This window comes from Rhamphochromis longiceps, linkage group LG14 (genome assembly GCF_057381845.1).
Source record: "Rhamphochromis longiceps isolate RC_006_pf linkage group LG14, R_longiceps_female_GT1.1, whole genome shotgun sequence".
Classification (NCBI taxonomy): domain Eukaryota; kingdom Metazoa; phylum Chordata; class Actinopteri; order Cichliformes; family Cichlidae; genus Rhamphochromis; species Rhamphochromis longiceps.
The window spans coordinates 35,244,349-35,266,115 of NC_140570.1; the positions used below are offsets into that span (position 1 = coordinate 35,244,349).

General features: G+C 40.3%; 2 protein-coding genes across 3 annotated transcripts in view; one reads left to right on the top strand and one right to left on the bottom strand.

Moving 5' to 3' along the window:
• The first annotated feature begins 15,436 nt into the window (after positions 1–15,436).
• Positions 15,437–19,822, top strand: LOC146654532 (uncharacterized). Its single transcript, XM_085429426.1, has 2 exons — positions 15,437–15,599; positions 15,964–19,822. Exons 1-2 carry the CDS (start codon positions 15,515–15,517, stop codon positions 16,323–16,325), a joined length of 447 nt encoding a protein of 148 aa, XP_085285552.1. The 5' UTR covers positions 15,437–15,514; the 3' UTR covers positions 16,326–19,822.
• A 267-nt stretch (positions 19,823–20,089) lies between these two features.
• Positions 20,090–21,767, bottom strand: part of cdon (cell adhesion associated, oncogene regulated) — a 33,605-nt gene continuing 31,927 nt past the window's right edge. For both annotated transcript variants that reach the window (XM_085429423.1, XM_085429424.1), the window contains exons 18-19: positions 21,482–21,744; positions 20,090–20,641 (exon numbers count right to left, since the gene is read on the bottom strand). In XM_085429423.1, coding sequence (XP_085285549.1) covers positions 20,487–20,641; positions 21,482–21,744 — 418 coding nt within the window. In that variant the 3' untranslated portion in view covers positions 20,090–20,486. The remainder of the gene's footprint in view (positions 20,642–21,481; positions 21,745–21,767) is intronic.

Sequence of the window (21,767 nt, forward strand, 5' to 3'; positions counted from 1 at the left end):
CTCCAAACCTCACCCGAACTAAGTGGCACAATCAAGAGACATTGTTCAGGAGCAGAGCACATCACACAATTTCCTTGTCCAGATGTACTGCATTCACTGAAACTGCATCATTGACAGTTGCCTCTTTTTTGAGCAACTAGCAATGCAAGAATTTTCTGAGGGTGAGTAAGAAATCCTACCTTGGTTTTAAAAGACAACTAGTTGAATGTTAAGAAAGGGGACACTAAAAAAATCCCAGAGGAAGGACTAACCAAGACTAAGTGGACTAAAACAGATTGGCAGTGGAGTGGAATCAGAATTGAGATGAAGAAAATAATCACAAATTAAAAAAAGAGAAATTGACCTGTTGTGACTCCCGCACCGGCAGACGAGGAGTGAAAGGTGGCACACTGGTGTGCTAGAGGCTCACCATCTTCTGCTTGACCTTCTCTTTCCAGACAAGACAGAAAGGTCTGGCATTAATCAGACGAAGAAGTACCGTCACACCTGTTGTCAGCACTGAGAAATCAAATAGTTGGAGGTTTTTGATTATGCCACTTGGTAAATTCCACATTTTTTTTCATTCTATTACAAATAAAAAAAGTAGATTTGTAATGAAATGAAGTAATTTAGAGTCATTTGATAGTGGCATCATTCTTTCCTTCCTATTCTCTTTGAGTCAAGCAGGTGTAATTTATTAATCAGCGAAAAAAGAAAAACCTCGGCTGCACATTGTTTTTAATTCAGTTCATTTTAATCTCCAGGCACCACCAGCCCAAAGATGTTTAATAGCCTTCAGGCAGAGCTTGCTGCGTTTGTATATTATGATGAAAATGTAAAAAAGATGCTCTGAATTCATCCCCCTCCCCCATGAGACATGTTTTATCTGAGTCCATTATTCTCTGCTTGTATATGGCAAGCAGAGGAATGAGCTCAATTAGGTGAGCAAGCGAGAGGAGAGGAGGAATTTGGGTGCTGGTATTTAGAGAGAAAGAAAAAAAAACATTGGAGGAAGGTCAAGAGAACATAAGAAAGGAGCAGTGGGAAATGAGAGAGAGAGACAGAGAGAGAGACTGAGGGAGTAAGACAGAGAGGATGAAAAAGTGAAACTATGTTGTCATGGAAACTGGCATGGATCTGAAGAGCAAAACAAGAATGTAAATTGGTTTACCCTTAGGGAATGTGATGGCGCTACAGAGAAAAATAAGCAGGGAGATGTATTTAAGGGGGAACCTTCCATAGCATTATATTACAAATAAAGGATCTTGAAACAAAAATAACAGTGATAATGATGACAAAACGAGGATCTTTACATAGAGCTGCTTAAAGCATATAGCAGTCGAGAAGATCCCTCTGCATTTCCTTAGGCTGAGCAGTTGCTTAATAATGACTAATTAAAAATGGCATCAGTTTGGGAGGTGCAGAGGTCAGTCTGAGTGGGTGAATTACTAATATGGGTAAACAACTAGTGGCTCGACTGCTGCTGCACGCCAGGAATGTTGCTTTACTTTAATAGGTTGACATTTATGATGGTGATAATGCATGCTATCCTTTTAACGCTTATCATCCGAGACCATTACAGATGACAGGTCTCGAGCCTAAAGGTCTAGTTGCGAAACACAAATGAGCAGCTGCTAGAAAGCGCTGCATTTCTTTTTCTTTTCCATTATTATTATTTGAGACCTAAAAAGCCAAAGTTTTCTGTGCAATATCATTTTTCCCCTTCACACATACAGTATATCTTTTTATATGCTGCCAAAGCCATTACCAGCACTTTGCTCGCCAACATTCTTATTTCACTCAAGTGCTGAAATGCCGTCATTAGATTTGATTTTAAACTCAGCTAGAGAGGATCGAAATGTTGCCAAGAAACTAATGGTTTCTGTGGTGACAAAACGCTGCCCCTGCCATTGTGTGTAGCAATGTAAGGAGTCGTGTCCCTCACCTACGGTCTGTGCTGATGCTTTCAGAGGTAAAACAGAGCACATCTGTGAACACCAGGTATTCAACAGAATGAACTTCTATTTGATCCGTGGGCTCTTCACCAAAAATATCATACAGGTTGTCTTTTGTAACAAATTCACATAAATGGAACTATTGTTTATGCAATAAATGTTCTTGCACAAAGTATGTATGTTGAAATGTATACACACATCTTAATGAATTTTGCTGTTTCCTGTGTTGTGCATGCATAACTCATCACTTTTAATAAACCTGCCAGAAAAAAAACACACTACCCTTCTCAAAACAAATTTCTCAAAAACATGGCTGAAAGTGAAACTGTGGTGCTGTGGTTAGTGCTGAGACCTCACAGTGAAAGATTTGGGGTTTGATGCTTTTCTCCCTGTGTTCGCATGGATTTCCTCCAGGTGTTCCTGTTTCCTCCAAGATCCCAAAGACATGCATGATAGGTCAAACAATGATTCAAATGAGCCCTTATTAGTGTATCTGAGGGAGAGGGGTAACCCTCACCACGGGGAACAACAAGCCAGTGCACTCCTAGTTCCAGTCCTAAACCTGGATAAATGGGGACAGTTGTGTCAGGAGGGTTGTGTAGCATAAAATTTTGGGATGCATGGATGAAAAAACTGCAGCTGTTTTGGCATTTGCCTCCTGCCATACATTGATCTTCATTTTAAATATTTCTAACAGATAAGGTTCTATTTGAAAATGCAGTGAAGCCCACAGCGGAGTTTTGCATCAGTGGCTGACACTGGGAAACAGCTTGAATAATAGTCAGCAGCCATACACAGATTTGTTTTTGTGTTCACTCTCTCTAACAGTCTGACAGTGGTGTGTGTGTATTTTGGCTGGAGTGTAAATGTAATTGGGGCTGTAAGTGGTTGCCATGGCGGCTGGCGCAGCAACTGATGCACAGCACTGGTATCTCAAACAGGTGGATTCCCAGATGGGCAAAGTCAGCAACAATCATGTTTTCATCTCTCTTTTACTTTAAATTTATATTTACATGTTCAAAATAAATAAACTCTATTCTGTTCTAAAAAAAATCCTGCAGTTTTTTGGTGGAGGGCAGCCAGAAGACAGAAATGACAGGAAAAGGAGAAACGATATATATATAGAGAGCTAAATTAAGCAGTTATAGGTCCTATGCTGGAAACTGGGACGTGTTGAGCTTTCTGTTTTGGAAATGTTTTTATTCATCTATTCTCTAGGGATCGGATGTATATAATTGACTCCCTTGTGAGTGTAAGGAATTGTGGTTTATTACCAGGGGGAAATGGGCATTTGAGTTTTTGTCAAAGACCTCTAATCTCCAAAATCTTGTTTGTATTATGATCAAGGTTGTTGGTACACCTAAATACTCATGTGGGTACTTTTCTGCAGCTTTTGGATTAAGCCCAGGAAGGACCAAGGTGATGTTTAGTAAGTAATGTTTGTTAAGCATACTGACGGACAAATGTCTCCTTCTTGGGACTAGATTGAATAAGGGGGTTTTAAACAAACACAGGTACTATAAATGAGAAAGTATAAGCAAAACTAAATTGCAAACACATAACCTTTTGGTTATTTGATATCTTACTCTCAAAAAAAGACAAGACTTTCTAATGTTCAGCTGTGAACAGCTCATACCTAGATTGTTTAGAGTCACCTAAAAAACTGAAGGAGAATATGTTTCTGAAGGGGCTCCTGAAGCTCATTGAACAACTTAAGAGTGCCATATACCCATGTTTCTTTGCATATAGGCTGAGCTGGAAATGATGAGCTGGAAATGCTCAGTGGCAGCAGTGCCAGAATGGGAAACAGGTGCAGTGATTTACTGAAATAAGTGCAAACACAAATGGGAAAAAAGTATATAAGATTTTTTTTTAAAAAAGAGTTTATACAATTCTAACAATCTTGAGCATCAATGTTTGGTTTGACCACCTTTATTCGTCAACTGAACTCTCTTTATACCAGCTTTATTCTCATTTCTTTGAGTAATCTTCCGATATCATTCCCCTTGAAGGACATTCCAAAGCTCTTCTTTCATTTTTTTATTTATTTCACACACTTGGTACAACAGTTTCCACAGTTAGTTCTTTCAGACAAACCAACCACACTTTCTATCAGTAAAGCACTGCAACCATGTGTGAAAAGGAGCAGGAAGAAGAAAATATTCTTATTAAACCCTGCCCCCTATCTACAATCCAACTTATATTGCAAGTAGGCACCAAAAATCAAGGAACAAACTAATATTAACACTCTCAACTCAAACCAAACAACAAATTTACAATCAGAATATACCACTCCACATAGTAACAAGGAGAAAAGATGAATAAATAAAATAAATGAGGCAAAAAAAATAATGGATCCTTTTTCAATTAACTCCAATTTCATTCACATTCTTCATATTGAGTTATCGTTTTAGACATGTAACACTTTTTAAAACAATGTAAATTTATACAATTCTTTAGATTATAATGAAGAGAGTCCCACAGTCGTATACCTCTAACCGTTGGACCCATTAATCTTTGTGTAGTCCTAGCTAGCTGATGCTTCAAATAAAATTTCCTTCTGCTGTCTTCTCCCCCCGAACACATTAAAAATACTCTTTGTAACTTAAAAGGCAAAATATTATTTTTAGCCTTAAACATAATTAATAATGTCCGTAGTTTCACTAAATCTCCCAATTTTAATAATTTTGATTTTATAAATAATTTATTTGTATGTTCTCTATATTTAACATTATGAATCATTCGTATCACTTTCTTCTGTAATAAGTTTAGAGGTTTTATAGTATTCTCATATGTATTCCCTCAAACTTCACCACAGTAACTAAAGTATGAGAAAAACAATGAAAAATATAAAATGCGCATTGTTTTGTAGTCTAATAAATCTCTTACATTTCCCAAAATATAAATGTTTTTAACCATCTTCTTTCTAATATACTCAATATGTGATTTTCACGTCAAATTTTCATCTACTATTACACCCAAAAAGCGAAATTCAGTAACTCTTTCAATCAATTCTCAAATTCAAATTTTATTTGTCACACACACACAACCATACACACACCTTCTTCCTCCTGTACACGATTGCCAAATATCATGAATTTCGTTTTTGTCAGATTCAAAGATAATTTTTTTTTACATCAAACCATTTTTTTAATCTTAACATCTCAGAAATCATAATATCAACCAAATCTTTCAAATTCTCTCCAGAGCAATAAAAATTTGTGTCATCTGCAAATAAAATAAAATGTAACCTTTTTGATATGTCACAGATATCATTAATATATAAATTCTTTGGATGTTGGCTGACTTTTGTCCTGTTCTCTGTAAAGAAGATCCCACAAAGCTTCACTAATGTTGAGGTCTGAGCTCTGGGGAGGCCAGTCCATGACTGCGTGTTTGTCATTGTTAAAAACCGCTGTCAGTTATATGCTTTCCAGATGTTATCAGATGGTGAATTAAAATTGAACAGTAATTTTCTGCATCCACATTTCTGCATCATTTCAAGTTTTGACAAGATCCCCAACACCACTGACTGAAATGCAGCCCTAAACCATTACAGAGGCTCCAGCTTGTTTCACAGGTGGCTGTAGATATTGAGTGTTATACTTTTCTCCTGATGTTCTCTGAACACACTGACTAATAAACTGAAAATTTAAAAGTTGCTTCCATCCCTCTTTATGACCCATTGCCACTGATTTTCTTCTGTAATTTGTCTTACCTCAGCCTTTTCTCTCTGTTTCCTTTCCTTAAAAATGGTTGACTCTCACCCTTGTACTGTACTGAAATGATTTCTAATGAGGCTTTAGTGAACAGTAGTTGAATCAGCTGAAGTGCCAGATGCACCTCTCAGGACCTGTGTCAGATCTTTTCTCCCCCCGTAGTTCTTAAGGGCATAACTTTCATATACTGTTTATGTGCTGTAAATGGTTTTTAGTCCTACCATTTCTATTCTCTTTCTCTTATTTTGACCAAGATATGTCCATTTTTGAGCTAAAAACCACCTTGTTGGTTCAAAATTACTATTTTTTGCCTGGCATTTTTCAGAGCTTGAGCTAAAGAAATTGGGGGCAAAATATGTGTTTTTGCAACAAGCTGCGAGTAACAAAATTTCTAACAGATTGTAAAAATAGGCCCTTTTCTAAGTTTTCACACTGGTGACCAGAGCGATGCTTCACGGCTCAGGTTTCAACATGAAAGCAGACAAAATTTGCAGACTAACTTTCACTGTGGGGGACAAAGATCCAACAGTAGATGGCAGTAAAGTTACTCTGATGAATTTTAATCACCATTTCATTCACCATTCTCTTCCTGCAGTGACACCATTCAGCCTACACAAGTATTGTATGGTTCATTGAAAAGATAAAGTAAAGAAAGAAAACATAATAAGAAGTTAGGTTCCAGGCATTTTTTTAAAAGGCTATTTAAATATGTATATTTTTGTTTTTCACTGCATGTGGAATTACATCTGTAATGCAAAGTGCACAAAATGATCTGATCTTCAGTTAGAGCATTATTTATGTATTTAATTGTAAGCATTCATTCCCAAACATTAATTACCTCTTTATTTATGAATAATCTATGTAGAATAGGTAGAATTAAAAGTATTAAAGAAACAAATACTTGTTATTAAAACTTGGAATACAATTATAGAAGGATCCATCCTTTCAGTGTGATGGGACAGGAAAAAAAATCATTGCGGGAAATAATTAGGAATTGTCTTTTTATATGTTTAAAGTAATAAATACAATATATTGAATCAATTCCAAACAATCTGAATGAAGATTGTATCCAGAAGAGACCTACAAATCCATCACTGTACAATAATGTGTAAAAATTGACTGTAGTTGCAGTTGAGTGTATTTAAATTTGTGAGGGTAAATTTGTGAGGGTCTCGATTGGGAGTTCGCCTTGTAATCGGAAGGTTGCCGGTTCGAGCCCCGGCTTGGACAGTCTCGGTCGTTGTGTCCTTGGGCAACTTCACCTACCGGTAGGTGAAGTTGCCTACTGGTGGTGGTCAGAGGGCCCGGTGGCGCCAGTGTCCGGCAGCCTCGCCTCTGTCAGTGCGCCCCAGGGTGGCTGTGGCTACAATGTAGCTTGCCATCACCAGTGTGTGGATGGGTGGATGACAGGTTGTGTAAAGCGCTATACAAATACAGGCCATTTACCATTTATTGGGAGACACAGAGCAGGCTGTGCCTATGAAGTTTAAAGGGGCCACATGAGGTGAGGCCCTTCACTCTGTGTGAATTGAAGCTTGACCCTAAAAAGGGTTATGGGGACTGGACGTGTTGCCGTGACCTTCTGTAAAGCTGTGAACGCCTGGTCCTGTCTGCTCAGGCCTTAAAGAATCACGGCATGTGTATATGTACACATGGCAGCGTGTTCCTTTGAAACAGTGCAAACTCAAACCAGTCTGGATCCTATTAAATCCTTTTGTCTTTCTCCCATTCTCCCCTCCTGGTTGGCCTGTTTTTACTTTGTGCTGTTCATATTCATTCCATTACAACCCTCCTCCCTTCCACTGTGTTAAAAATCCCACAATGCATTTCGCTGAGACTGCTGGGCAGATGTGTTTGTGGTGCTGAATTTTGGATACATGTTAGAGAAATCTGGGAAGTGAACATAAAGTTGGAAAATAATGCTTAAAATTGAATAATTTGTTGTTTGTTTGAGTTTGATCCACAGTATGAAACTACACAGGGCAGTGAAAGAGACAAGTTTATTCTATTGATCCTTGAAGAAATCTTTGCCCCGGCCCACATGACAGAGCAGCTGGCCTAGAGTGGCCTCATCTGGAACTGCAAGTCGCTTGTTAAATGCAGTGTGCGAGTGGGGCGGGAATGTGGCAGCATGCGGTCTCAGCCAATCCATAACCAGGCACAGGGAACTGTGCGCACAAGCTGCGGGTCACACAGCAGTTTTTTTAAGCATGTGTGTGTTTGCATGTGGGTGTATGTGGGTTACATGCCTATGCTGGGCCCAGCCATGATATAGAATCTGTGCTCCCTCGTTTTTCCCTGGATCCTGTCTATGTAATTGATCCCAGACTGGACATTTGAGTTGCCAGCAGCAATTCATATCATTTTTATCTTTAAGACAAGCACTCTAATGCTTCCAGATGGCAAAGGCACTCCAGGGTTCAAGTTTGTTTTTGAAAAAAAGCGTAATGCTTTAATGTCTTTACCTTACAAAAAGCATGCAGTTAGTGGAGAAACCTACATGAGCGAGACACAACTTTTAGGAGATATGCATCACTCTCTCAAACTGGAAAAGGCTGCTCTGTGGATTTTTTAAACCTTTGTTGATGTTTGTTTTTGTTGCCAATCTGTGCATGAATGAAAGCTTTGTACACTGGTGACACTGTCTGTGGTTTAAAGCTGTGGAAAAACAGCTTGTGGAAAAACAGAGCACGGCTTCATATCAGACGTTTGCTCTGACTTCCTTCTGTTCTTCTAGGACATACTTGACAAACAAACAAGATGTGGTTATGTCTGAAAGCTGTTCTGTACTTGGTCTGTCCTTCAGTGTGGATGTCAAACTTGGACACCTCATACTTAAAATTACTGATCCAAATAAGGAGAGAGAGACAGGGGTAAAAGGTACAGGCAAATCCCGCATGGCCACTGCCCACCTAAAAGCCTTTAGCGACTGCTTCCATATAAACGGCAGGCCCCACTTAAAAATGAGCAAATATCCATTTATGAAGTTTGTAAAACAACTGAAGGTACAAGAATAGGACAAGAAGCCTTTTTGTTGGTGGACTTTAACATGTCCATGTAAAAAAAAAAAAAATTGTGTGCTGAGCTTGAGTAAAACTACCAGTGAAATTTAGGAAAACAATACATTTTCTACTTTTAAGTGTGATGAACAAAGTTAGTTTTAGGTGCATGCGTGGATACATTTACATCTCAAATAAGTAGAAGAAAATAATTCAGTGTGAATACTAATTGACCTCATATGGGAGCCTGACCAACACGGAGGAACTATCAGACTTCCTTTCCAGCTGTGAGTTCTGCCAGTGTTGAATAAGCTAGCATCGTGCCAACCACCATCATGCACGTTCACACCCCTATTTGCCCAAATTAGTGGCGTGCTCGTAAATTACACAGGGTATATTTTTGCTGAAAAACCATGGAGTTAAACAACTTTTGACAACTTCATTACCCCACTGCAAACAAAATAGCAATTTCACTGTTATGTTCAAAGCAGTTTTAAGTTAATTTTTGGCTCAGTGGACACATTAACATGCCATATTGCTGTTTCACATTCTGCTGAAAGAAACTGATAATTTACTGTTGTGCATCTGTTGAAAAATTGGATAATGATACAAACAGATCCCCAAATGCTGCAGTATAATCAGTTTGAACAAGGGAATAACAGAGATGTATGTCATCTGTCTCTGAAGAAAAAGGAAGTTCTGCCCAAAGCCACGGAACATCTCATTGCATCTTATAATTACTGCAAATTATTTTGGAAAGCATGCGACAGTTTGTGGGTTTAGAACCGTGTTCTTACCAACTTTCAGATTGATTCAGCTTCTTTATAAACAGTGAAAATGTCCAAATGGTTTATACTTCTAGTTAAACCATCACTGGGTAAAATATATGTGATAGTTATTATAAATAGGACTGTATTCCTTTAGCAGATAGTGAAGCCTTTAACATTATTGCTGGAGATGGGATAAGTATCCTCTGCACTACCCTGTACTATAAGATGCTATGTGCTGGCTTATTTCTTGACTTTATGCAGAAATTAATGGTTTCCTGGTATTGGTAATTCAGAGGTTTCACGCTCCTTACTGAACTCTTTATGATAAGGCAAATAAGCACATTTTTTAAAATGTCATCTTCCAACAAATCTCAGTATTTTTCATCAAATGTGCATTAAATCATTAGAGTTTACAAATAATCATTTGTAGTCATGCCAGTTCCAGTTTAGCACAAATATGTTAAATATGGGAAAAGGTAAAGAAAATAAAAAAAGGGGAAGGTAATCATTTAAATCACTAAGTCATCTGATAGTTTAGCATCTTGTGAAAATTATTTTGTTTCTCTTATTTTGATCCTTTTTTTAAAAATCGACCTTCCAAATGTCTTAAATTTCATCTCTGGCAGGTTATTCTTGAAGACTGTGTTTAAAAATATTAGTAACATATAACATTATCTGTGATTAAATAATTTTGTTGTCTATTTTACAATAAATGCATTTAATATTTGTTGTGGCAGCATTTAAACTGACCTTGCTGCTTCACTACTGCCTCCAGTATTACTCTAGAGGCATTACAAAATAAAGTAGCTTTGTCAAACCACAAAAAAAGAATACTCACTGAGCAAAGCACTGTGTCGGCCTCACTCATCTCATCTATGATGACATTCAAACTAAATCAATTAAACCAAACATTTTTTAAAATCCCATAGATCTAGATTATTGCACGTGTCTTCTATTCTATGGCCTCAGCTGCCATGGGAGACTCTGGAAAACAAAGAGGCCTATGGCAGACCACCTGCTCAGAGAGGATTGTGGGTTTGAGCTACTGTACAATAAACAGCTGAACCAGGAGCAGCATGAGTGTCCTGTGGGGAGAAAGGCAGGAGAAGGGGTGGTGGAGGGAAGCTGGTCTGGATGAGGGGGTCTTGTGGAAATGGTTGCTGAGGTCACGGATGAATGTGGCATATCTGCTCCTTGTATCCTGATGGACAGTGGTCAAGTCTTTGCTCAGTACATAAATACTCCACGCTACATTAGCCACCAAAGCCTTTCCACATGTTGTTTGCAGAAGGCCTCTATGGTCCCTAAATCCCAATCCCCATCTGGTTCTTTCCAGGTCAACTAGTCGAGGACTTTGCACGTTCCCTGACATGGACCAAAGACATGGATCTCTGTAGTTCTGCGATTTTCATACCCAACTTAGCACCTTTCAAGCACCACTCAGACCAGCACACTGTAAAAAATGGCCTCAGCCAGACAGTTTTTAGCATTTGGCTGAGTCTGGTTTCTTCTGTCAGTGGAATGAAACTACTTGTGTTCGATCCAGAGTTGGTCCTCATGTTACAGGACTCAGTGTGTGTGTAAACATTTTGAAATGAGGCAGAATAAGCAGATCTTTCCACTAGTCTCAAGAGAACAACACTTGTTTCAAGTCAATCGTTTACACAAGTTATGTTGTTTTGCAATCTTAATACTTCAGTCTACTTGAAGGCCACCCAAATAACATTTGTTTAAAAGAATTAATCGCAGGCTACAAAATCAATAGATGGCAGTTGATCTGAATGCCAGCCCACATCAGTGATGTTCAGCTATTTAGTGCATCATATTTGTTGTTTTAGCCTGCCTGCAGTTTCCGCTTACTCTACAACTTCTACATTTAGGAGCACCCCTCAATGTCATATCTGTTATCATTGATGCTTACTTTGTTCTATACTTGGGAGGCATTACTGATAGTCTTACAAAGTTACTGGCACACATTAACAAAATGGGCAAATGTGGCTCTACCACAAGGTAAAGTATTGCTCTAGTGTTAGTTGACATCATTTCTGGAATTGTGTGTGTGCAAATGTAGAAGTGTACAGTGAGTAATGCTTGACAACACAATCCCAGAACTGAGAAAAAGGATTATGCATTATGCCTGAGTGCCGTGCATTAGTTTGTAGCTTCAGATTGTTCAAATTCATTTCCAGACTACATGGAGCCAGTCTCTTCTGCTCCAGCAAGTGTTAGGGCCATCCAGGTATGCTTCGGAAGAGTCCACCATAAAATACAGGCCTTAACATAAAAATGACTGAAAATTTTCTTTTGAATTTGTTAGTCTTGGCTAAAGTCAGATTTAGTGTCTTTGTTTTCATCAGTTAACATTTGTGTTATTTACAGCTAACCTTCAATCTGTCTAACAATGTCTCGCCATGACATCAGTCTTTGCATGTTTCAAAAATAAAAAGAAGTTTCTGGGTTACTCATTCAGCTTTATCTATCCACCCAGCAGTTATGGGACTGATTAAAAGATGAATCATTTCAGACACGCAAAATATCTCACTTGGTTCAAAGTCAAATGTACTTACGCACCTCTGAGCCTTGTTATTTTAATTTGTGCAGCTTTAAAATGCTGGTTAAACATTTACATGCATTTTTGTGTTTGGAAGACTATTTACTTGGGTCGAGAGCTACAGACTGGTAACTTAACATAAAGCCACGGTGCTGTCAAGGAGAAATGTATTAGCGAGCTTGTGACATTCAATATTTTATGCATCCCACAAGGAAAGTGTACATCTGTAGACATCCTCATTCACTTGAAACTGTAATCAAAACAAGACCATTCTTCTTCGGTTTCAACTGTTCTGCTCCAGTATTCAAAACAAACTTCTCTAATGGTGACAAATAACGCTGGGGTCTAGAAATAAGCTCTTACTAAGACTTCAAAAAAGTATGAAAGTGAAAGCAAGCTCCTAAAAGACACATTGCAAAGACTCACTAGAACAGTTTTGTTTGTTTGTTTGTTTTTGTGCAGCCCTTAATTATATGGTAGCTCCCTAAATTTGCACTTCAAGACTTGGTGATTAACTAATCAGCTCCTGGAAACAGCTGTACACAGAGGTATCAATCTTCTCATCGACCTCTCAGCAAGGAAGCAATTAAGCTTTTTTTTTAACTACAGTGAACAGCTGTTTTATGGATGTGGTTTATTCTCTACCTTGTACTCATTTTAATTGGTTGTAATATTTGATCATTTCCGTATTCTTGTGTATTTGAATCTTAGTGATCTGTTTTGCTACTTACCAAGTTTAACTTGGATAGCAGCATGGAAACAAATGGATAACTGCAGAACTGCAGATTTAAGATGACATTTTGTGTTTGTGCACTCTTGGGGCTCAGTTGTGGAGAGGACCCTTCCTGCTGCCCTTGTTCCAAGGCCAGTCAGCTGTGCTGTGCTCTGCTCAGTGATTCAGGTGAAGGCCCAACAGGGAGCCCTCTGCAGAGAAATGGTGAAGTCTAAGACTAGACAAATGAGAAGCCAGCCAGGAGGGAAATAGAGGTCATGAGGGATGGGCTTCTGTGTTTTACGAGCGCAAACCTCTGCAAAACTCGGCTTACCTCTTCACTCTGCTTGCCTGGCAGATAGATGATGATAGAGAAGACATATATGGTAGGGTGGCTAATATATGTTAGCCTGTCTACTAGAGTAATACAACAGTCTCGCTCCACCTCCTCAATGTGTGGTCCATGACCCAACCGTCAAGAGAAGAAAAAGCGGGGAAGAGGAAACCTGCCAGCTGCAGCCAGCGTGAGACTCAAGTCTGAGGACAATGAGGAAAGGAAGACACAACGGAAGACACAAATAGGAGGAAGTTCACATTAATAAAAACTGGGTAACGCTCTGAAAAAATAAACACAGTGGTTGCACTGCAGTTTTTTATCAAATGGGAAAATAAAGGAATCATTAAATAAGTGAAAACACACACTCCTTACTGTAAGCCAGGCCAGACCTTTTTTCTCATCCAGCGACTGAATCATCTTCTGTTTAGCTTTAGTAACACATTTCAATACAGGTGGTCCTCTACGATGAGAGGTTATCTTTGATTTCAACAATGCCAGTGGTAATGACTGATCTAATCATAGGGCACACTCAAGGAACCCACCTGTTTTGCTAGCTCTGCTGTCTCATAAAGTGCATTATTGCCAAGATCTCACAGTCTGGGAGGGTGGGACATGTTAGGGTGGCAGTAAAGTGTTACACAGACCCCTCTATAGTCTCAGTTATCTGAGTCTGATTTTCTTCTCTCATCTTCTGCCAAGAACAAAAAAAAAAGCTGCAAGAGCTCGGCCTGGCCGGATCTGCTCAATGGGGCACTGCACCTGAAAGCTTTTACAGGGCTAAGAGGGTCCAGATAAGAAGCCTTCATCACTAACTCCCCACCAAGGCCACCCCCCACAACAACCATCTTCCAAAAAACATTTTGCTTTTAAAATGACTCACATTTTCCAGTCGCCTGGTCTTTTTCTTATCCATTTTTCAAAAAATTTGCAAGCAGCCAGGCAGCAAATCAGGCAGGCAGCCAGCAGATGTGGCAGCTCCTTGTATGCAGGACTACAGTGCTTCGAAAGGATGTGCTTCACCAGTAAAGAATTTGGTCAGCTCTTTCGCCAGCGAAACAGGACTTTCTAGTCTCATTAATGACAACTCACGCTTCTTCTGTCTTTTGTCATAACTTGGACATACAGCTCATAGCAGCTGCAGGGTAGTGGTGTGACCGGAGCTGCACTGGCACAGGCCAGTGCAGCTGGTTCATTTCTTATCTGAAGTCTATTTTATGATGATCAGATACAATATAAATTACCCCCATTTTTTAGAAGTTTGACTTACTAAGTTGTTCCCAGAGCTTTCAGCCCTATCACCCTTTCCTCTTCAGTGACTGGAAATTGCTCTTTTATCCTGTGATTTTGGGCCAGTTATAAGAGGTTAATATGATATAATAATATTTAAATAGAAGTGGTATGTAAGAAAATATGCTAACACCTCCTTCTAAAAGGTAGCTCCATGTTAAAAGGTTTCCAAGACAGTGAACTCATTACAAACTTTTGTGATGGAGATATCTCAAAAACCTGCATGTATCAAATAAGATACACATGGAATTAAGGGGTTAAAGTCCTCACAAAATGTGTTTGTTTTATATGTGTTTGTTTTCCAGACACTTTCTAAATTTAGTCCCCCTTTCCCCTCTAAAAAAGAGTTAAAGATGAAGCCCTTAGTAATTAGAGCTTGCTCCACAGCCTAGTCTGGAGCTGTGCACAGTTAGAGCAGTTTTATGGAGTGCAGCTTCAGCCTCTACTGCTGCAGCTTGCAGGCCCAAACATTAGCCAGATGCTCTGAGAAACACAGTTTGCTTTTACTGGAAGCTGCTGGGTGGCTCTGCTAATGATATTCACGTTTGTCTCCCCCCCAAATCTAGTCCAAACACAGACTATTTTTGTAACAACAAAGATAAGTGAATGAATGTCCAACTTGAACAAGCAGTCTAAGGATTTTTGGACTAATATCCATACATGAATAATGCAAAGACATGCATTTTTAAGGGTATACTGCTTCCATGAGTCAAAGACTGGATGACACAATGCATTAGGAAGATTGTGTGAATGTGTAGGGATTTATTCAGGTTGCGTGCTTCTCATAGGGTAAACAATAACTCGTTGTGATAGGAGCTAGCGATTTTCTGACCTTGCTAGACCCTCGTTTCCATTTCACGCTGGAAGTGATGGAATTTCTGAAAAGGCTATCTGCACCGGTTTATTTAATAATATATGAAGAGATGGCATCACCGTGACATCCTACACCTTTTACTCTCAGGTCCAGCCATTAGCCCAGTCATGAGTGGAGAGCTGGAGAGACAGGCAAAATGGAGCAACACTGGGGAGGTGGAAGCATTGATGAATAATTTAAAGGGAATCCAGTGTAGTTTGAAAGAAATCTCCCTGTCAGTCCCCCTGCCTCGCTCAGTCACTCTCAGTGTGTACAGCAGTGTAGAGTGGAGAGGGACACACTATCAGCACTGTGATAGGCTTTAAATAGCCCCCTGGCTTGAGATTTCCAGATGAAACTTTGTGGCACCGCAGAGAGACTGAGGATGATTCCTTATCTCTGCATTCTCCTCTGCTGGATGGCTCTTCCGCTACACGGTAAAGGCTCATTGTACTTTAACCTTAAAATGTTCAGGTGGAGGCGAGTTGAGGCAAGGAGAATTTCTCTTTATCACACACCGGTATCATTATTTTGTCAAATTGCTAAGCTCAGGCGGAGATATCATAAAATGTGATCTATCAAGTGGCCAGAGGCGTTAAGCTGTAAGTGTTTAATTATGTGTTGTTTATGCTGACACGATTCCTTTGCAACAAACTGTGAGGTCTTAAAAAAGTTTTCCAAGGACACCAATTAATGCATAAATCTGTCAATAATGTTGCTTTGGTCTACTTGAGAAAAAAAGAGCTTTTCTTTGCACACAGTCACAGGCAGGTAACTGACTCTGCCTGTCTTGTGTTGCAGGTCTGGAGATATTTGACCCCGAGGAGGTGGAATACATCCGTTCCCATACCAACGCAACTGTGGGAGGCTCGGTCACCTTGGACTGTGGCTCCATTATGCCGACCATCTTCATCTGGGGCTTCACCAAACCAGGAAGCGATAATAATATAGCTTTGGCTTATAACTACGGGCAAGGCCCGAAGGTTCAGTCTCAGTCCAGCGACTTGGGTCGCATGCACGTGCCCGTGAACACCTCCGCTTTAGTCATAGAGGAGCTTCAGAGTGAAGCAGCCGGGATGTACACCTGCCAGGCTTTGTACGATACAGAGGAAGGGGCCAGGATAACGTTTTACTTCACTGGACTGGATGTAGAGGACAGCTGATTTTGTTGTGTATGTCTTCACATATATCTGCTCTAAAGAAGCGGTTCATGCAAATCCCCCCCCCCCCCCCCCCAAATAAGTTCCCTAACATTTAATAACGCAAATAGTTTTGATGTAATTTGTCTCAGAGTTTACGTTGTTAGAGAGGAGTTTTGCTCTTAAATACAGGTGAAGACAATTTCACAGTTAAAGGGAGCCTACAGCAATTCTACACAACTACAACAATTTCCAAATATATACTTTTACTTTGTCATATATGAGAAAACCTGAGAAAGCTTGGCCTTAAAGATTGCAAGTGCTTTTCCAGAAATCTACGTTGAAGGTGTGAAGTTTGAAACTTGTTATGGTTTGTAGAAGTTTGATTCATATTTTGAACAAAATGTACCTCAAAATGCGTTCCCTTTATAAACATCATCTTTATTATTCCTGTTTATAAATGACGTCCTGGTGAATCGAGATAAATATCTTTGTGTATTTTTAATAAAGAAACTTTGCTGTGTATATAATCCAGACTAACCGACTTACTCCATCTTCCAATACAGGGAAAACACCAGTTTGGGCTGAAGGACACTCAAACACTTTGATCAGTGAAAGACCGCACTGTTGCCTCCTGCAATCTTTGTAGCCATATAAACTTACAACGCGTGACACCATGTAGACCTGAGGTTGTGGTTTTCATTTCAGTGTTTCTCCACTCTTGCATTTTCTTGATTATTAAAGCCATCTGGATTTTTTTGTGCACTGGACATGACTCATTTTACTTGTTCTTTTCTTCAGTGACATATACTGTTCGTGAAATCTTCAGTTGAACTCCAATAACCACCATCCTGCGTTGTTATTCCTTCCTTAAGTACAGAACGATCGTTAGATAACCTCTGTGTGTTGTTGCTATCAACAGACTGAGAGACGGCGGCAGAGCAGACTGACACACTTCATCATTTTAAAGCACATCGCTCCAGGCTGCAAACTGAATAAACGTTTTAGCCTTTTAGCAATGACAGAAACGCTTGCACATAAAACAAGTTTTCTCCTAAATAATTAATTTGTAAAATAAACATATCGCTACTTATCTTCCTGCGCTGGTATCCTCATTTATTTTTCATCTAGGGTGAATTTTTTCTTACTTGTTAATACTGTTGACTCTGAAGATTAGCTCATGTCAACACAAGGTATCATCAGTATATTCATTATGGATCCTGATCAGTCCGATCAAAGAAATTGCAAATTTACCAGGAAAAACGGGGCAGTTAAGGGAATGGAGGTTAAATAAAGATTAAGAGTATTTTTCCCCCTAATTATATCCAACAGGTGCAGTCAGCTCATAATCAGCCAGCTGCTCCAACAGCATGAAAGTACAAAAATGAAAACGTTGCAGCATTTTTGTGTGCTACAAAGGCTGACTGCAAATAAAGACCAGATATCCTCGAGGGAGACTTTGATTATTAGTCTTAAAGCATTCTGCACATGAGCTCATCCTTTGCAGGGGCCCGTTGGAACACCGCTGGACTTCATCCAACAACAACACGCTTCACTTGTGGTTTGTGACATCTCAAGGATAAAACCGCCCGTGGCTGAATCAACCGAGTTAACAGCACACTGCCCGATTCATAAGAATTGCATTCATTCAGGGTGTGCTGAAGAGGGGAGAGAGGAAGAATGGTGGGCGGAGGGAAGAGAGACTGGCGTTAACAGGTCCGCTCTGCAGCAAGGGGCAAAAATTCCAGGGCGGACAATAAGCTTTCTTGTTCCCATGGGCTCCTTAATGAAGGGGTGTAGCTGTGTGGGTAGAGGGTGCAGGGCAGGGCTGGGAGAGAGTGCCGACTGACAGACGTGGGAGATGGAGAAGCAGCTCATTTAGAGACAACCCTGTCCTTATCTTTTCCTCATCATCCCAGGCTGCTTCTGTCAGCATCCCCTCTCCCTCCCCGGATAATTTCTCCTTCATTTCCAACTTCATTTCCTATCCATTGTTTTGTTCTCTTTTTTCTTTCCAAACAGCAACAATAGACACTGTATGGACATAAAATAAATGCTAAGAGGAAACTTGAGTCTGCTTCTGTAATGCCGAGTTTGGAGCCAATAGGTACTTTTTTCTCTTTCTCACAATCAAATCAGTGTAAATTTAAATAACTAGAGTTTCAGGGCTGCCAACACTTCTACAGACTCTTCTTGGGAAACAATTCAAGTCAGCTTAATGGACTCTGGCTGCCTTAATGGCACAACAACCTCCATCAAAAATAAAAATAACAGCCGGAAGATGCTGCGCCACGCCTCAGCAGTAGGCGAGCAAATCCAGGAGCCAGGAATATCCCGTATACCATCAGTGGGAGGAGAAATGCCATGCGAGCCAGGGCCTGAGGACTGGCAGCCAACTCTGGCAAAAATCACAGGCAGACAGGCACCAAGCATGGAAAGCCTGCACCGCAGTCATCCTCAGTGAAGCACAGCCAGCCCCGTCATCCGCCTGCTGCAACCCTATCAACTTCAATCAGCCAACACACCATGAAGATTATTTTTAAAACCAATAGAGGTTTTAAGCCTTTAGAAAATGGGCAACACAGGCTGAAACTTGAGAAGAATATTGTACAAGTGTTTTATGAATGAGTTATCTGCACAGCAGGAACATCACACAGCAACTTTTCACAACTGATTTGCTGGTTTCCTCTATTTGGTGCTTTTCTCACTGCCCGTCACGTTTTTTTCACTCTGGTTTTTTCCTCACAGAAATTGTAAAACTGCAGCAGTAGATTCTGGTACTCGACAAAAGCCACTAAAAGCTTCAGTTCACTGGTGACACAAAATGCACTTTCAAGCATGAGAAGCATTAGAATCTTTGCTACTTCTAGCAAATAACTACACCGAACTTTTAATCTGATGTCACATGGACCAGCTGTTGACTGTGTCTCACAGGTAACTCTGTCAGGTGATGTCTTGAGAGTTTCGGTTTAAAGAAAACTGGCTACATTCTCCTAATTAGCCCTTTATGATACCTGGCCACGCAGTGAGTTTCATTTCATTCTTTCATCTTTGAGACATTTCTGCAGACTAACACAATAGTGTTACAGACTTAATAACACTGTGTTGTTATGGCCATTTTCCCTGCAAAATAAGACATTAAAAACTGTTTTCTTTGTAAAGTGGTTGACGTTTCGTTTTTAGAACTAGTGATGCCACACTGACGAGAGGATTTAAGATTTCTTTGCACATAGTATTTCCTGCTGTTCGTAGAAACATTCTGCTTGTGGCCGAGCATTTGCACTGATGCATTGCAAAGTTATCTAGGCTGCTCACACTTAACATCTCTGTCTTAATGTAACTACTCAATTTCTCTAATAGATTGCGGTCAGCAGGTCATCAGAGCTCTCAAAGTTAACTGGATTTTGTGTAAAGTGATGACTTATCAAACAGTCAGTGAAGCAAAGCGCAACAGCCTTAATCTGAACAGTGCAGGGAGCGTTCACCCCATTCAGGGGTCACTGCAGTGGAACAGCCCATCACACAGCCACATCAAAGGCCTGCCAGAAATATCGATGGGTTTGGATCGAGGCGGGGAAATTCACTACGGCAATCATTCATCGGGTGCTGCACATGAAGGAGGTCAGGAAAGACATTGAAAAAGGTTGTTGTTGACTCTCCCACATCTTTTTTTTTTATATTATTACAAAACTTTACACAGACAACTGCTAATCTCCACACTTGAGTGGAACACATAGAGACACAACACAACAAAAAATAAAAAGTATTTCTCATTCAAAAGGCATAAATAATATAAAAGACAAACTTTTTTCTTTAAAACAGATACATTCATATGAAATAATATTTTACTACTACAAAAAAATAAATAAGTCATCTAAAGAGTTTTTGATCTTTTATGAGACGCTTCCCGCCAGTGGGATATAGTGTCTTTTCGCTTCTCTCCGTCTGACTGCGCTCTCAGTCTCTTGTAGTCCCTCTTTTTCCCCCACGTTGCTCATCTCAGCTCAGTCCAATCAACACTTTAGTGTCCTCGTCACCATAACATGCAGTGTCTCTGACTATCCCACCGCTCGCTGGTCTTCCTTTTTTCCACTCTTGATACTTCCACAGCTCTCGTTCAGCCTCTCTGTCTGTTTTCTCTAAACTTCCAAACTGTGGGAGAGTGTGCTTGTGTGTGGGCTATGTTCAGGCCTCCTGCGGGCCAGGCTGGATAAGCTCTCCCGCCAGGCTGCTGCTGGAGATCCACCCAGGCTTTTCGTCACAGTCCAAGTCTGGCAGGCCAAGACTCTCCCAGCGCACCACAGGCCCCTCCGTGTCCACACACTCCGGCTCCTCCCCAGCTGCACACAGAGCGAGAGAGAGAGTGAGAGAGAGCGAGAGGCCTTGGTTTACTATTTGTATTAAAAAAGACAAGCAGAGATTCTGGAGAGGCCCACAGTGTAATTTGTGGTGACGCCGCATAGTTTGTCTGCATACAACATCAGGATTGGCAGTGATATAAAAATCTACTAGCAATGCAACAGTGCTGAACCGTGAGCATCTAGAAGTAAATGTTTTAAATTAATGCGCTAATTTCTTAAAGCAACTTGTTAAAAGCTACATATGGGATCTTTTTCCCACTAGGAAATGTGTAGAAAACATCAGCCTACCAGCACTGTAAGTACTGGGTCACCTTCACATTGCACCCACTTGGCCATGAAAATCAATGCCACGAACTTTCTGCTGCACAGTTTTTGCACTGATGGGCAGAGAAGCTTTGGAGCTCTGCAGTTATTGAGTCAGCAGATTGCTGGTGACTTTTACACTCTAAGTGCCTCAGCACTCAGCGACCCCACTCTGCAGCGGCTCTTACATGGTCTAAAACTTTGTGGTCGAGTTGACGTGGTTCCTTCAACTCTTCCACTTTGCAATAGTGACTCACTCTTTCACCCACTTCTTGAGTTATGATCAAGGGCAATAATGAGACCGGGATATCATAACAGCTACATAATGTTAAGGCGACAAGGTTGTCCCCGCCTACTTCTTGTTCTATAGCCAATTTAATTAAATGATCTGTAATCATGTGAGAAGCTTGGATATAACTTGGGAATTTAATTGCATAATAGGTGCAGTGAGAAGATGCAGAAATGGAAGACAAAATACATGGAAAGAACTTTTTTTTCTGGAAAAACGTGTCTCACCAGTGTTGTCTGCTAGATAGGTTTCATTGTTGCTGATCAGACAGCAGGAATGCTGTGAGGGCGAGGACTCTTTGTGCTCATCTGATCGGTATCCTGCGTTGGCCTCCTGGTCCACAGAATGCGTGTGGCTGTCGTGGCCGCGGCACTGTGATGAAACCTGGCCCAGAGGCACCATCTCCAGCCCGTCCTGCTGGCACGGCGCCACGCGATGCATTAGAGGGAGCGTGCCACTGGAGAAAGTGCCATTGGTCTTGTTGTAACATCTGGTCAGAGACAAACAGAGATG